Raw genomic sequence first — 17,937 nt, 5'->3', positions numbered from 1 at the left:
TGTGAAATCACGTCCGTACACATAACATCATTAAGTTAGTAAAGGAAACAACGAAATTGGTATGATATGTGAAATTAAAGAGCATGGTGTAATTAAAGAACATGTCAAGTTGTGAATAAATCTGCTACATAACGTAATGCTATGACCCACAAACATTTTACTGTAACATAACGTTTTTTTAAAATAAGTGGTATAAAAAATACACGTCGAAAATCTTTTTAAAGATATTTCTTGTTATATGTGATCGAGAATGTAACCCGCCTCCCAGTTTCGCTGAATGGGTCAACGGTTACTACTTACCAGTACCCCCAGAATTGTTGTTCGTACCCAAAAAAATGTGTACCCTATTTTTTTCGTAACCAATTTTTTTTTTCGTACCCAATTTTTTTTTTTGTACCCAAAATTTTCGTACCCATTTTTTTCGTATTCAAAATTTTCGTCCCCACAAACACAATTATGGTGATGTAGATAAACTTAAATTGATGCTTTTATATCCATCCTCTTCAAAAGCATAGTCACACCAGTACTGTCAGTACTTTGATTTTTAATAGCAGGTACGTAAGTTTAAACCAAAGGTGCTTTGAATAATCAGCTGCTTCACTCCAATTCTAATGATAAATTACTTATAATAAAAAATAACATAAACAATATTTTTAAACAAAATTGTTATAGACTTTAGTTAAAAACAAAAATGTGACTAATAGAGTAACTTCAAAAACAATAACCACAATGTCAGATAATCTTTTTTTTTTTCATGTTCACCCAATCATTATATACACACAAGTTATAACAAAAGATTGAAACACTTACATAACATTTATGCCAGTTAATCCAATATTATGCTTGTATGAAAATTTTATTAAATCCTTAACCACATTGTACCAACAACAGTCCAGCCTAAATACACGCCACTCCTCTACATAAAATGGTTAATCCAAGGGCAACAACTCCTCGACATAAATTGATTAATCTAAGGGCAACAACTCTGAGGAAGCTATTCATAATTGACACTTACCGATATGTCAAACTACTAGAATGATGAAATTGATGCAACAGAGAACAAGCAATATGAAAATGACTACATTAAAATCAAACTACCTCTAATACACTCCAATATTAAAAATGTTTTAATTTGTTTATATTTAAGTTTGAAGTTGGGACTTAAATTTTGGATCGTTAAATATCCAAAAACTCATATGGCAAGAAATAGAATGAACCCTTTCCCTCTTAGAAGCAAAGTGAAAATGCCCATGTGCAAACAGCATATAACCAGAACAGCCTGCAAGAAACTCGCAGTCTATTCAGGTTTTATGCTGTTTGATGCTTATCAGTATCTAAGGGTTGGAAAATTAAAGATTTAATAATTGAATCTAGTAAGAAAGGTCTTTAATTAAATATAACTTTCTAAGGGACTTAAATGCGTGAAAATACTTATCTAAGTGGTGGAGGGTTTAAGACCCCCCAAAGAAAATAAATATTTTAAGTACAATTGAGTCTTAATAATGATTATTCAGCAAATGGAAATCAAAGCTCATTTGCAGAAGGCATTTTTATTGATCACTGTTGTAGCAAGTATAATCAAGAGCATCCTGACTTGTGGAGTCAAATACTAAATAGTGTGCGATTTATTGCCCATACACATTACACAGATCAACTTGTTTTCACGGAAATGAAAATGCAAACTACTGAAGATTTAAACACATGATTGTAATGGAATATTTTTTGGCAAATGACTTAACAGTCTGTTCAGGTATGTTTTCATATAACTTTTCAAGCACATTTTATCACAATCACTTACTCTGCCCAGCAGAAGTGTTAACAAGCTTCAAACTTCCATGTCTAGGAATCAGTTACTCTGACCTAAACTGACATGAATTTCTTCACATTCAACCCACATTTAATAAAATGTGAACACATTATCTCTCCCGATAAATTCCAATACCTTGGACCACAGTCCCAAAGCTTTTAAGGAACTATGTACAAACATTTCCTAGATATCTTTAAAATTTGAAAATTTTATTTAAAAGCAATCTAAGTTTCTCTAAGGAGCTTTAAAACACCCAGCTCAGGTTTCATTTCTTCATTTCATCTGCCAATGTCACCTGTATGTTTAACGTTCATCTTTTGAAAACAAAACAGATCAGCCATGGAAGCAAAATTACACAGACCCTGCCATGTACCAAATATTGAAACTTGTTGATGGTACTACACGTTTGATTCTCGCTCAAGGGGTTAAATGCATGTACATAAAGTGTCGTCTTTGATTAGCACGTGCAGTCCATGCACTGCACAGGCCAATCTGGGATAACACTTTTCCAACATGCATATTACCCTGTTTTTTTCCAGAGACTCATTTCAAATATGCTAATAAAAATGTCATAAGACCCTTGAGTACACCTTCTTACATGCTTACATGCAAAAAAGTTTAACGGTACTGAATTACTCAAAAATAATAAAAAAGATTGAGTCCAAAAATTTAGAGACCGAAAATATTCAAAAGTACAGGTGTCCGAAAACTTAGAGACAAAAATTAAATGTCCAAAAATTATAATTATATTGAAATAAAATCAATAACTCAATGCACAATAGTACTGCTTCCTTAAAAGGAAGATATCATTTAAAATGCTTTTGGGTGAAGCAGGAGTTTTCTACATGGTTATTTATGCAAATGTTATGGTCCATGGCCCTAAGGCATGCGTCTCCAAGGTTTAATTACCTTAATATATTTGTAAAAATCCATCATAATAAAAGTGTAACAAGATTCCTGAATACAGTGCCGAAATCTGTTAAAATAGCACTGTAAAATATACTGTCAGAAAACTTAGAGTCATTAATGATAAACAAAAATGTGCATGTCACAAAATTATGAGACACGAAAAATAATTATTTTGGCCAAAAAAGGAGGTGTCCGAAAATTTAGTGCCCGAAAACTTACAGTAATCACGGAACTAGTTTATGAACTTTACAAACATATCAACAGGTGAAAGATCAAATAATTAATACTAAACCAAACTGCAAAACCCTTATTAATTCATTTACATGTAACCAAGTAAGCAGTTTAGCAAATTTAATGATGATTGAAACGTTCTGGACATTTGATATTTTTGTATATTAACAAGTCAGCAATGGTATGACTATAAATGCAGTGAAAGAAGTTGACAACAAGACAACAAAAACAAAAAAATCTTAAGGAGAATGTACAATGTAAAATGATCAACAATATTATTTTGAATAAGTTACAATACTACAGCATATAAAACAAATATGTGACAAATAGGAAAGAAATACAGGTAACAACATACTTAATATATTATATATTTTCATATAACAAAATATATTTATTTACAATTTATAGCATTTCATACAATAAATTTGAAACTTCACATCTTTGTAACAATGAAGACAAAACACACATCAAAAACACCAATGAATGTAAACTGACCACTTCAACAAACTATTTTTTCTCACATGCAACCTTAACATTATTCCAACTATTTATTATCATTTACTTGGAAGTCCAAGAGAAAGTTTTTTCACCCTCAGAGTTTATTTTTATCTGCAATGATGATCTTAACAATGGTTTATTTCACCAATGGGTCTGGATCTCTTTGCATTGGGAAAAATGGAGGCGTTTTGACTTAAATTTGGAAATTATTATTGTTGTTTTGCTTACAAATGCTTAATTTTTTTGGGGGGAAACCTTTATTAGGGAATTTTATGGTCCCATTTGCAAAAAAGGTTTACTTGTTTCTATTGGGATTGGGGCCCAATACTAGCCCCGAATTTGAACAAAAAACACTGTTAACTTTTAGGCATCTATTTTGAATCATAACCATGTATGTTAACACCTGTAACCCTTGTTAATAAATAGAGGATTTTTACTGGATTTGGTGGAAAACCGATTTTAATTCACAAGTGATCATGTAAAATATATTTTTTCTATGATCATGAGTGAATTGAAATCGATATCCCACCAAATACAACACATTTTCTTTTTATTTTATGCTTACAAATGATTGTATTTCTGCTAATTTCCTTTTGGGCACCCCACATGTCATTACATGTTTGTTCAAGGGAAGCTAATCTGTAAGTTGTTATAAAGATTCATTGAAGAGTAGTCGCCTCGGTAAAATTAGGGGTCACAACAGGGAACCACACATATATAAAAATAGTTCCGGTAAAACAATAAAAATTATCGATAATTTTCACTGTTTGAAATAGTGAATAATCAGTTTTAATTCACTGCTATTTCTCTATAAACCACCAGAAAGCATAAAATAAAAGGTCTAATTCACATAGATATGAAAACCAAAAATTTGAATGAAAAAAAAGCAAATTTTCATCAAACTAAGTTTGAGCATAACCTTATTTACATTAATTTTGTAAGAAATTGTAGATTTAGGATTTATAACAAAATAGAATTTAAACATGTAACCATGCTTCTCCAAACAAAAAGCCTTTTGCCATCAAATTTCCTTTCTTTGAGTAGGTCAGCTGTCCATTCAAATTGATGTCTGAACAACATCTGTGTCTGACAATATTTGGGGAGTGGGGCTTCCATGTCAAAACAACTCTTTTTCACGATGACCCAGAATGACCATAACAAGAAAGATCTTTTTTAACCTATGCAATTAATAAATGAGGTAAATTGTGCAAATATTTGAATGTATGTAAATGGTTCAGTACATTTATAAATTAATGTTTCATATACTCCTGTTGGCATTCCTAATTAGTTCCATCCACAAAACAAAATTAACCCAGCAAAAAAACAACATAATTGTTAGTGCACAGATCACTTCTACAACTACATCCTCCAACAACATCACTTTATATCTATTTGTACAACATATCCGCTATCAAGCGTTCCAGACACTGATTCCCCGCTATCAAGCGTTCAGACACAGATTTCCTGCTATCAATCGTTCAAACACATTTTCGCTATCAAGCATTAACACACAGATTTCCTGGTATCAAGCGTTCACACGCACACACACAGATTTTTCACCATCTTGGTCGCTATGACAACTTCACAAACGTCTCAAGAATCTCCTGGGCCATGGAGATGTTATTTTTGGCGACCCGTAGCGCCTCCATGACTTTCAGCCTGTCGTAACCCTTGTTTACGAGCTCATTCACATGCTCCTCGTTTATACTGTCAAATATGCTGTTCTCCTTGTTGCCCTCCTGGTTCTCACGCAGGCGGTCACGGCGCACAGGCAGAGGGATCTCTGTGGAATTGCTTGCCTCCGGAATCCGCCTAAAAGGCAGGAGTATAGGTATTATAGTGCTATAACTGACAAAAGTTCTAGGGCTCATAACTCTGCAGTATTAATAATAAATAACACGACATAGGCGAAAATAAGGTCTTTAACTTCTACAAAGCATAAACAATATAATACCTAAAAGATTTCATGTTGATATGCAGAAAGCTGAGAGAACAAAATACACATGGGCAGCATTCAGAGCAAGTGACCAACCGTCTGAGTTACACCACTATACACCTCTAAACTTTATTTTCAGGGGTATAAATAAGGAATAATTATCTCATTTGTTTTCAATACTTGTAACTCAGTTCTGAGATGATTTATTTTTTAAAAATTGACAGAATCACCTCATATTCATTTATTAACCCATTACTTCTATTAAGGCCAGAGTTTTTTTATCTTCTGTTTAACGGGTGCGCCCTATCCAATTTTCCGAAAAGTGAAATAAAAATAAAACAGAAAATATAATTTTATTTTTATTTTTTCCTCCGTATTCAAACTAGAGCTTTGTCACAGACATGACGAATACCCCCACATGCCGCATTGACACATAATATTTTGCATGTCGTCTTCACAAAAAAACAGCGGACACCATGCTCAATTTTTAATACGCACCTAGTGACCCATTGACCTAGTTTTTGACCCAGAAAGGCCCATGTTCTAACTTGGCCTTAAGATCATCACCATTAAAGTTCTGACCAAGTTTGGTGAAGATCGGATGTAAACTACTTGAATTAGAGAGCGGACACCATGCTGAATGTTAAAAAACGCACTAAGTGACCCTGTAACCTAGTTTTAGGCCCGGAATGGCCCATGTTCGAACTTGGCCTAGACATCATTTAGATAAAACTTGCGACCAATATTGGTGAGGATTGGATGAAAACTACTTGAATTTGAGAGTGGACAACATGGTGAGGTTTAAAACGCTCTAAGATACCCTGTGACCTAGTTTTTGACCCGGCATGACACATATTCAAACTTTACCTAGACATCATCTAGATACAACTTCTGACCAAGTTTGGTAAAAATTGGATGAAAACTACTTGAATTAGAGAGCGGACGACATGCTGAATGTTTAAAGCGCACTAAGTGGCCCCGTGACCTTGTTTTTGACCCAGCATGACCCATATTCAAACTTGCCCAAGACATCATCAAGATACAACTTCTGACCAATTTTGGTGAAGATTGGATAAAAACTACTTGAATTAGAGAGCGGATAACATGGTGAAGTTTAAAACACACTAAGTGACCCTGTGACCTAGTTTTTGATCTGGCATGGCCCATGTTCGAACTTGACCTACACATCATCTAGTTACAATTTCTGACCAAGTGTGGTGAAGATTGGATTTAAACTACTTGAAATAGAGAGCGGACACCATGCTCAATGTGTAAAACGTACTTAGTGACCCTGTGACCTAGTTTTTGATCTGGCATGGCCCATGTTCGAACTTGGCCTTCAGATCATCTAGATAAAACTTCTGACCAAGTTTGGTGAAGATCGGATGAAAACTACTTGAATAAGAGAGAGGACACCATGTTGAATGTTAAAAAACGCACTAAGTTTCCTCGTGGCCTAGTTTTTGACCTGTCAAGGCCCATGTTCGAACTTGGCCTTGGCCTTAAGATCATGTAGATACAACTTCTGACCAAGTTTGGTGAAGATCTGATGAAAATTAGAGAGCGGACAACATGCTGAATGTTAAAAGCGCACTAAGTGACCCCGTGACCTAGTTTTTGACCCGGCAAGGCCCATGTTCAAACTTGGCCTAGACATTATGTAGATACAACTTCTGACCAAGTTTGGTGAAGATCAGATGAAAACTACTTGAATTAGAGAGCGAATACTTAATACGGACTGACAGACAGACCGACAGACAGACAGACCGACCGACAGACAAGTTCACTCCTATATACCCCCCTAAACTTCGTTTGTTGGGGAATAAAAAAGTGGTCTTTAAAAAAGTTATTAAAAGAGAAATATTTTATCTTATGCATATAAATTTTATTTCAATATTATTTCATAATGTTAACTAAATATGCTGTTCATTGAGAAATTTATCAGAAGAAATATCGCAACCGAGTCATACCAATTCCGGACTACTTGCACCGACATGTGTGTGTTTACAATACAACTGCAGATATGTCAAACATCATGAATATTCATGAGATTGATGTCATCTTGTTCACGAATGATTGAACTTTACTACAATGTTTTCAAAATTGATGTAGGACCACCTTTGGCTAAGAAAATAGTACCCGACTTTGACGTTAAATAAAATTACTTACGATGGACCGCTCAAAATTTCGAACATAGTTCTAAAAACTAGAAAGTCTAACTTAAAATACCAAAATAATTGTCTGCAAATGAGAATTAGGTATCCGCATCTTTAAACAAAGACGCACATTCATACCATTTGACCTCGATTGACCTGCAAGAGGGAGGAGCCGTTTTTCTTTTGCTTCGCTAATCAGTATCGTTCATAATAGTCAGAATTAATTAAACCATACTCGCGTTAACTATACAGAAAACACCAGAAAGGTTTGTTATGGTCATTTTCTGATTAATTATGGTTGAATTATATTAAAAAAATCATACTATAAATATTTAAACCAGCTTTTCGGATCGATGGCAACGTTCACGATTTGTCAATTTGACACGCAAATCATATAACCATTATCTGAATGAATATGTCAGTATCGTGTTATGCATGCTTCAAATACTCGCATTGAAATGGCTGTTTATGTCAAAACAAATAAATGAATACGTTTTTCTATCAGTATTTACGTAATTAAATGGATTGTTTGAATCGGGTACGAACTTAAAATTTTATGCGCGTGTTCGTACCATTTTTTCGCGATTTTGCAGAGCTGTCAGATAATGGAGGAAAACGATTTTTATATGCATTTTATTATTTTATAAATATTTGATATGTTTTTTTATTTTTCCAGTGTGTCTGGCTGTGTTAAAGGTGAAAGACTGCAAAAAGTAATGATGGAGTATCCAGATCCCTTCTGCAGGAAGTGGGACTATGCTGCAACTCCATCATAACCCCTCCAGGAGAGAAGAAAGGCTAACATCTTCTGCGAATCGACTAAGAACTAGAAAGCTTAATATAAGGAAAAAAATCACCAAAATAGCTATTTTTCCTAAGTTTCAAATTACCATACATGTAACTTTGAAAGAAGTTGATCTAAATTAATAATTCAAACTGATCTGATTCTGAGCAGGATTTAATGAGATCTTTAAGTTAGTTAGTATCAAAACATTAAAGATTTTTGTGAGTTAAAATTTATATATGGGTTGCTACTTAAAACATTTAACTTCTTTTCATGTTTTTGAACTTTTTTGAGACCCCTCACACTTTATACTGACTGGGGACTGTCTGGCAATATCAAGCTAGATTACAAGGAGTTTTTTTAACTGTTTTAGTAACTTTCAAAAATAAAATATTTTGATTTTTAATATTTATTTTTTTCCTACAAAACTTTTTTTTTTTTTTTTTTTGTTTCCTCCTCCTACTCAAACTTTCAAAAAAATAATCCTGTTAGACAGAAAATAATAAAACTCTGGCCTTAGATAACATATTTTGACGCATTTGTAGTCCCATAGAAAGTTTAATTTAATTAAAGACTTGTCTTACAAGATTCTAGTTTTAAAGGCTTCATTTCCAACCCTAGATACTGATGAGCAGCAAACAGCATAAAATCTGAACAGACTGAGAGTTATTTGCAGGCTGTTGTTTAATGCTGCTTGCACATAGTTAATTTTACTTTGCTCCTGAGTGGGAAAGGGTTAAATGATTGTTGGAAATGCAAAAAGTGAATAAAATGACTGCTCCTCAACAACATAGTGTAGTAACAAGATTTTTGCAATTATATTACCATGCACACTTAATGTGATACTATAATACAGGCTATACAACATATGTAGCTAGAAATCTGCAATTGAATTTCTAAACAACTCACTTTGTGTCTAGCGTTGGTGTGTTGCGGCCTCTGGGGGCTGGTAGCGGGGGCACATCATACTCGCTGGGGACTCGATGTAAAGTTGATTTTGTATTGCCTGTCACAGAGAAAATAGTGCCTGTAAATACACACATACAGAAAAGCCAATCAGGAAAAACAAGCATGAATCAAGCTGAAAGTACAAGCAATTCTATTTTTAAAACAACAAATAATAAGACAGTCTTTAAATATGAGACTTGTTATTGATTAACCATGTAAACAGAACAAGAGACCAAAATTATTCATATTGTTCAAACTATTCTACTTTCTTGTTAATAATCTTGATTCAAATTTGTACAAAAAAGTATATTACGTAATGTATGAAGACACAAACTTGACAATTTGCCCATAAAATGAACAATCACAAACATTTAACTCTTTACTGCCTTTTTCTTAGATACGTATTTTGACGCATTTGTAGTCCCTTAGAAGGTTATATTTAATTAAAGACCTTTCTTGCTAGATTCAATTTTTTAAGGCTTTTTCTTCAAACCTTAGATACTGATGAGCAGCAAACAACATAAAACCTGAACAGACTGCGAGTTACTCGCAGGCTGTTCTGGTTTTATGCTGTTTGCACATAGCCATTTTTACTTTGCTTTGAAGTGGGAAAGGGTTAAGTAACCAAATGGTAATGTAAATGTTATTAACAATTACACAAATACAAAAAAAGCAATAATTCTATTGTAAAAAGCTAAGTTAGTTAATACAAGCTGCTGAATTTCTTAGAGAAAAGTTGTACATTTGACAATTAAAGAAGCATGTTCAAGTCATATGATGATGCTAATGAGTAACTAGGGCTTTGTCACAGACATGACGAATACCCCCACATGCCGCATTGACACATAATATTGTGCATGTCGTCTTCACAAAAAACAGCGGACACCATGCTCAATTTTTAAATGGCACTAAGTGACCCCTTGACCTAGTTTTTGACCCAGAAAGGCCCCTGTTCTAACTTGGCCTTAAGATCATCTCCATAAAAGTTCTGACCAAGTTTGGTTAAGATCGGATGTAAACTACTTGAATTAGAGAGCAGATACCATGCTGAATGTTAAAAAACGCACTAAGTGACCCCGTGACCTAGTTTTAGGCCCAGAATGACCCATGTTCAAATTTGTCCTAGAGATCATTAAGATAAAACTTGTGACCAAGTTTGGTTAGGATTGGATAAAAAATACTTGAATCAGAGAGCGGACAACATGGTGAGGTTTAAAACGCACTGAGATACCCCGTGACCTTGTTTTTGACCCGGCATGACACATATTCAAACTTTACCTAGACATCATCTAGATACAACTTCTGACCAAGTTTGGTGAAGATTGGATAAAAACTACTTGAATTAGATAGCGGACAACATGGTGAGGTTTAAAACACACTAAGTGACCCCGTGACCTAGTTTTTGACCCGGCATGGCCCATGTTCATACTTGACCTACACATCATCTATTTTTACAACTTCTGACCAAGTGTGGTGAAGATCGGATTTAAACTACTTGAAATAGAGAGCGGACACCATGCTCAATGTGTAAAACATACTAAGTGACCCTGTGACCTAGTTTTTGATCTGGCATGGCCCATGTTCGAACTTGGCCTTCAGATCATCTAGATAAAACTTCTGACCAAGTTTGGTGAAGATCAGATGAAACTACTTGAATTAGAGAGAGGACACCATGCTGAATGTTAAAAAAAACGCACTAAGTGACCCCCTGACCTAGTTTTTGATCTGGCAAGGCCCATGTTCGAACTTGGCCTTAAGATCATCTAGATACAACTTCTGACCAAGTTTGGTGAAGATCGGATGAAAACTACTTGAATTAGAGAGCGGACAACATGCTGATTGTTTAAAACGCATTAAGTGACCCTGTGACCTAGTTTTTGACCCGGCAAGGCCAATGTTCGAACTTGGCCTAGACATCATGTAGATACAACTTCTGACCAAGTTTGGTGAAGATCGGATGAAAACTATTTGAATTAGAGAGCGGACACCATGCTGAATGTTAAAAAACGCACTAAGTGACCCCGTGACCTTGTTTTTGACCCAGCAAGGTCCATGTTCGAACTTGGCCTTAAGATCATCTAGATACAACTTGTGACCAAGTTTGGTGAAGATCGGATGAAAACTACTTGAATAAGAGAGCGAACAACATGCTGAATGTTTAAAACGCACTAAGTGACCCTGTGACCTAGTTTTTGACCCAGAAAGGCCCATGTTCGAACTTGGCCTAGGCATCATGTAGATACAACTTCTGACCAAGTTTGGTGAAGATCAGATGAAAACTACTTGAATTAGAGAGCGGACACTTAATATGGACCGACAGACAAACCGACCGACCGACAAGTTCACTCCTATATACCCCACTAAATTTCGTTTGTGGGGGTATAATAAATATAGCTATGCTAATATATAGTTTGATAAATAGCGAACATATGAACCATAAGCACATGAAATTTCTGCATATTGATGACCAAATAGTGAAAAAACAGGGATGTGGTAAAATGGAAAGCATGTAGGAAAGAGGTGGCATTTCAGAACATTTATGAATGGTTAGATGATTTGACACTATGTCCTGTTTTACATATAAATAAAGTAAACTGCAGAATTTAGAAGACATAAATTAAAAGATTTGTGTACAATTGTACATAAATTACAACATGGACATTTTTTGTTAATAAACAACAACGACGTCTTCCTGTTGGCAGCCTCTCCTACCTCCCTGCAAATGGCTGCCACTTGATGACTCGGCCTGTTGGTTGCCATGGCTACCCGATACCGAGTTGGTCACATGACCAGCTGTGACCAATGGGAATGCCACCTGGGGGCCGTTTTCCACACCCTCAGTTTTATTACCAAGGATTGGGACCTCATATCGAAGTTCCGCATACGACACACCTGTTTGAAATTTTAAGGACGGAGTGATGGAATAACACCGTAAATGGAGAAAAAGATGTTATCAGATTCTGAGTAGGTGGAAGCTGTGAGACGTTACGAAGAATGTGATCATTGTGGTTATAGCTCACCAACATACACCTGATACTGCAAAATCATAAGTATTTGTGTGACTTTAGTTATCATGAATTCCATTCGTAAGCAATTTAATAAATTTAAGATCCTGATTAAATAAAAGTTCTTACATTTTGTGTGTGTTTTTCTTACAGAATTAACATAGACACAAGAAACAAATCTAACTTAATCCATACACACATCCTGCTTTGTTCTGCAATTCACATACATCAAGATGCTACACACAGAGGATCATATTACACTGTTGACTTAGCGGACGCTTAATATTTCCTGATAAAATGCTAATGATTAGCGCCAATTTTTAACACTCGTTGAACATAATATTTGTATTGTTGTTTTCAGGAATGTTGTATTTAAAACAAAGGTTGGTGTCAGAGCGATGTTGGTAAACAGGAGCATTTGATGAGTCTATAGATCAACAGGAGAGTTAAATAAGTTACAGTGGTATGCGACTGTGTGAAATGCAATAGGTAACAAGAGCTGTTTGTAAAACATGCATGCCCCCCATATGGGCGGTCAGTTGTAGTGGCAGCAATTGTGTGAATACGTTTTGTGTCACTGTGACCTTGACCTTTGACCTAGTGACCTGATAGTCAATAGGGGTCATCTGCCAGTCATGATCAATGTACCTATGAAGTTTCATGATCCTAGGCCTAATTATTCTGGAGTTATCATCAGGAAACCATTTTACTGTTTCGAGTCACTGTGAACTTGACCTTTGATCTAGTGACCTGAAAATGAATAGGGGTCATCTGTGCAAAACAATATACCCCCTCTTCTTCGAAGGGGGGCATAAAAAGTGCTTGTTGCTGTTTCTCACAAAGAAAAAAATGCATTTATAAAAAACTGTTCACCAAAATCTGCTGCATATATTACCTCTTATTAATTGTTTTCCAAAGAGTGTTTAAGATTGAAAAACAAGCTAAAAGATCAAACCAACTCCTAGCAAAAGTGTATGCATGAACAAAGTAAATACAAATATATCTGAGTAGCAAGTTTTGTTCACATATCATATAGATAGTTGCCCATAAGCTAATAAATTATATGCAAGTATCCAAGAAAACACTTAAATGTATACAATTTGTAAGAAATAATATGAAATTTATATACAATTCCCATGAATGGAAATATGAATGTCCTTATATTTGTGAAGTTCAAAAGAAGTCATTGTGCTGTCTCACACAAACAACTGTGCTAAACACACACAAAACAAGCTTCAAAACTGGGTTTTCCAAACTTCTTAAAGTGTAGGCAATATATGAAAACTAATGTCAATCTTGACCCAATTACCAACAAGGGCTGTTTGTAAAACATGCATGCCCCCCATATGGGCTGTCTGTTGTAGTGGCAGCCATTGTGTGAATACGATTTTTGTCACTGTGACCTTGACCTTTGACCTAGTGACCTGAAAATCAATAGGGGTCATCTGCGGGTCACGATCAATGTACCTATGAAGTGTCATGATCCTAGGCAAAAGCGTTCTTGAGTTATCATCCGAAAATCATTTTACTATTTCGGGTCACCGTGACCTTGACCTTTGACCTTGTGACCTCAAAATCAATAGGGGTCATCTGCAAGTCATGATCAATCTACCTATGAAGTTTCATGATCCTAGGCGTATGCGTTCTTGAGTTATCATCCGAAAACCATTTTACTATTTCGGGTCACTGTGACCTTGACCTTTGTCCTAGTGACCTCAAAATCAATAGGGGTCATCTTCAAGTCATGATCAATCTACCCATGAAGTTTCATGATCCTAGGCGTATGCGTTCTTGAGTTATCATCAGGAAACCATTTTACTATTTCGGGTCACCGTGACCTTGATCTTTGACCTAGTGACCTCAAAATCAATAGGGGTCATCGGCAAGTCATGATCAATCTACCCATGAAGTTTCATGATCCTAGGCGTATGCGTTCTTGAGTCATCATTCAAAAACCATTTTACTATTTCAGGTCACCGTGACCTTGACCTTTGACCTAGTGACCTCAAAATCAATAGGGGTCATCTGCGAGTCATGATCAATGTACCTATTAAGTTTCATGATCCTAGGCCCAAGCGTTCTTGAGTTATCGTCTGACAACCACCTGGTGGACGGACCGACAGACCGACCGACCGACATGAGCAAAGCAATATACCCCCTCTTCTTCGAAGGGGGGCATAAATATTAATCATGGTATTTTAAAGGCATTTTTTTTAAATGCACAATAAAAATACATCAAAACCAAGTCATCCATATTGAAGATGAATCTTTCCACTGACAAGATTATAAATTTACAAACCTTCAACCAGTTATTACATTTCATATACTTTTTATTTGTGTAATAATGTTCAATCTTCAAAAATACTGAGAATACAATACGAAGTCCCACTACATGTGCTTACTGCAAATAAACACTCACAAAAGCCAGGAAAGCCCAGTTGACAGAGGATGTATTATGTCAAAAAAACAAGTGCAGTGTAGCCATGCAAGCAATTGACTCAATTACCTGTCTCTGATTGTTTTTCAACGACTGGTTTTTGTGAAGGTCCAGTCTCCAGATGTTTGTTGTCAAAATTATGAGCAGGTGTGGGTGGCAACTGTCTCCTACAGAACAATGCACAAACAGGTAAAAAAACAGGTATTTTGAACAGATTTATAACATGGATTGCCTGTGAAACTTTTGTCTCTAATATTGAAAACTAATGCGAATATAATAGCTTCACACATGCTTTGCTCATCTTTTACTTTTACAGCCACCTGCCCAGTCAGACTGTCACCCAACAATTTACTTGTAAAGACCAAAATGTTATTTGACCTTGCCATAATGTGACCAAAGTAATGCCTGGAGCTACCCTATCCGTGACCAAAGTAATGCCAGGAGCTACCCAGACCCTAATAAGACTACAAAACCTTGAAGCAGCTTAGCTCCTGACCAGACTAATACCAACTCTCCATTACACACTGCATTATTATACTTTCCAAATACATATTGCCCTGTGAGATTACCTTGGCAGCTTTGGAGATGATGACGGAGACACATTTGGCGAAGGATTCGGTGGTTCCAGGTGACGAGGGGGCACAGGAGGCGGAAGATTGTTGCGACGCAAATTTTGCGACTCTATTTGAGTACTTTTTGCTTCAGAATACTCAACTTCATCAGTGTCTGTATTGTTTGTTACAGTGGTAACGGAGTTTAAAGATCCTACGCTACTGGATCCAATTCCGGAGCAGTCGAGTCGACTGGAAGTGAGTCGCGGGTCAAATGGATCAACCACCACTGCCTCAGTACCCTTGATTTCACAGCGGCAGAATGGGCAGCCCTGACCCTCGGAATCCTGCAATTTTAAACGGAGTGTGTACCTTTTTTATAAACCTAAGACTTTAACACCCCAGACCAATTATCAAGTTTAAAAACCCGTCGATTTCCAAGTTAGGTAGCAACTCTCTATTTATATTCATATACAGTCCAACCTGACCTAATAGTCACCTGAGAACAATGGTCACCTGTCGACAACCGTCAGTCTGGATTCTCCTTAACACAAATTATTCTATATTACACCTGACAATAACTGCAACTTGTCTACAACTGCCACTATATTTCATTCCCAAAGCCATAACTAAACTGAGAATAGCAGTAAATAGTCAGTCGTTTTGGTGGTGCAAAAAGTAAACATTTAAAACCATGTCGTTGGTGGTGGTGGTTCTTGACACTGATGTCATAGCGCATATTTTGCGGCTAAAATGTGATTGTCGGTTACTGCCTTTGAATTGATAAATGCTGCACACAAGGGGGATACAATCCCTGGCTGCGTGAGCTGAAAAGAACACATCACATTCGCTGTATGTGCATCCTTTACTAATTATCATTTAATTTTCATTTGTGACAGCATGAGGATGATCGGGCGAAATTTTATAAAGTTATAACAAGCTATCAATTATTTAATTTCCGATGAATGTGTTTTGGTAGCAGTCCTAACGCCAAAGTATGAGTGCAAGAAAAAATCAATAGATCTGTGTCGCTGATAAGGTGTCAACAACACTTAGCTAGCAAGTGTCTTCTATTTTGGAAAAAAACTGACATAAAATTGCAACTTTTGTTCGCACACTTTCAACATTAATGCAAGTGGACATTTTGTCACGTAAAACTTCTGTTATAAAAATTCCAGTTTATATTCTAAATCTGTATTGCCTCTATTTTCTATGGGTTAAAATGATAACAGAAAGTTCAAATCGCTAAAGAAACTATCAAGACCTTTTTTTTAAAAGTTTACCAGAGGTGTACCCTTACTGATGAATAAACATGTTTGACTATCAGTATAATCAAATAATTTTAATATTACCAAGTATTACTCAATAATCCCAACAACATCCCAAAGAAACTAAAACATATCAGAAATGTATTATTCATACTCTCCCATGGTGATTGTTAAACGATTAATTTCTCTTTATCCAATTCAAAACAGGTTAACCATGTTATTGTTAGAAAATCACCAATGAAATGCAAGGGATGTTTTTTATGAAGAAGTTAAACCACCAAACACATTATGCCTAAAGGCCAGGTTTTGATACTTCTGCAGTATAATTGAGCCTTATTTAGGGAAAACTGGCCATAATGCATGTGTGTAAAAGTTGTCCCAGATACTTGTAAGCCTCTAGAGTACGCACAGGCTAATCAGGAAAGACAATATCAGTTTGTATAGAGTTTTTGGTTTAAAGGAAGTATCTTCTAAACAAATATACAGTGAAGTCTGAAAGTGTCATTCCTGATGAGCCTGTGCAGACTGCACAGGCTAATCTAGCATGACACTTTACGCACACAAATAAAGCCCCATCTTTCCTAGAATGAGGCTTAATTTAACAAATATTGCCATCTGCAATATCAGCTCCAACATAAAGGATTAAATAAAATTTCCAGTTTAACTAACTGCTGCATTACCTGCGGTGGCGTAAAGGATATGGTGTCTGCCTTGCGACCCAAAGGTCATGGGTTTGATCCCCACAGTGGGAGCGTTCTTTAGATCTCCCTTGTACATGAAGGATTGATTTTATTCAGGAAACTAACTCGAGAGTGTTTCAATAAACCTTTGGCTTTCTTTGTAATCTAGCTAAAATAAATAGGTTCAAACAAAACTACCTGCCACTGTGTGAGACACGGCGTACACAGCAGGTGTCCACACGGCTCTATCTTGATGTCCTTGTCGTTCTCTGCGCAGATCTTACACAGCTGGAAGGTGGAGCCCATCTCACAGTAGAGCTCGTACTGCTCCTGCGTGACCCGGATGTGGTCCTCCTGGGAGTCCTGCACCAGGTAGCTCAGGTCCGGGTTGATGGCCCGACCATCCGGGTACAGGAAGCTGGAATATACAAAGGTGAGATTTAAGCTGGGAAAACTGGGCTTAATGTATGTGCATTAAGTGTCATCCCAGATTAGCCTGTGCAGTCCGGAACATTTTGTTTAAAGGATTTTTCTTTTTGGAGAAAATCCAGTTAAGGCGGAAAGTGCAGACTGCACAGGCTAATCTGGGACAAAACTTTACACACATGTATTAACTCTTAGCCACTTAGATATGTATTTTCACGCATTCACCCTTAGAAAGTTAAATTTTATTAAAGACCTTTCTTACTAAATTTAAGTTTTAAAGGCTTCATTTCCAACCATAAGG

General features: G+C 36.1%; 1 protein-coding gene across 4 annotated transcripts in view; it reads right to left on the bottom strand.

The window, feature by feature from the left end:
* Window positions 1–730: 730 nt before the first annotated feature.
* LOC127863358 (E3 ubiquitin-protein ligase CBL-B-like) overlaps window positions 731–17,937 on the bottom strand; it is a 63,932-nt gene continuing 46,725 nt past the window's right edge. The window contains exons 5-10 of one of the 4 annotated variants that reach the window (XM_052402829.1): window positions 17,409–17,628; window positions 15,281–15,609; window positions 14,781–14,878; window positions 11,982–12,161; window positions 9,231–9,348; window positions 731–5,257 (exon numbers count right to left, since the gene is read on the bottom strand). In XM_052402829.1, coding sequence (XP_052258789.1) covers window positions 5,017–5,257; window positions 9,231–9,348; window positions 11,982–12,161; window positions 14,781–14,878; window positions 15,281–15,609; window positions 17,409–17,628 — 1,186 coding nt within the window. In that variant the 3' untranslated portion in view covers window positions 731–5,016. The remainder of the gene's footprint in view (window positions 5,258–9,230; window positions 9,349–11,981; window positions 12,162–14,780; window positions 14,879–15,280; window positions 15,610–17,408; window positions 17,629–17,937) is intronic. The other 3 variants (XM_052402830.1, XM_052402831.1, XM_052402832.1) reach the window with 3 other exon arrangements.

This window comes from Dreissena polymorpha, unplaced genomic scaffold (assembly GCF_020536995.1).
Source record: "Dreissena polymorpha isolate Duluth1 unplaced genomic scaffold, UMN_Dpol_1.0 chrUn006, whole genome shotgun sequence".
Lineage (NCBI taxonomy): Eukaryota > Metazoa > Mollusca > Bivalvia > Myida > Dreissenidae > Dreissena > Dreissena polymorpha.
The sequence above is the reverse complement of the archived record's forward strand: the minus strand, read 5'-3'. Positions and strand labels throughout refer to the sequence as shown.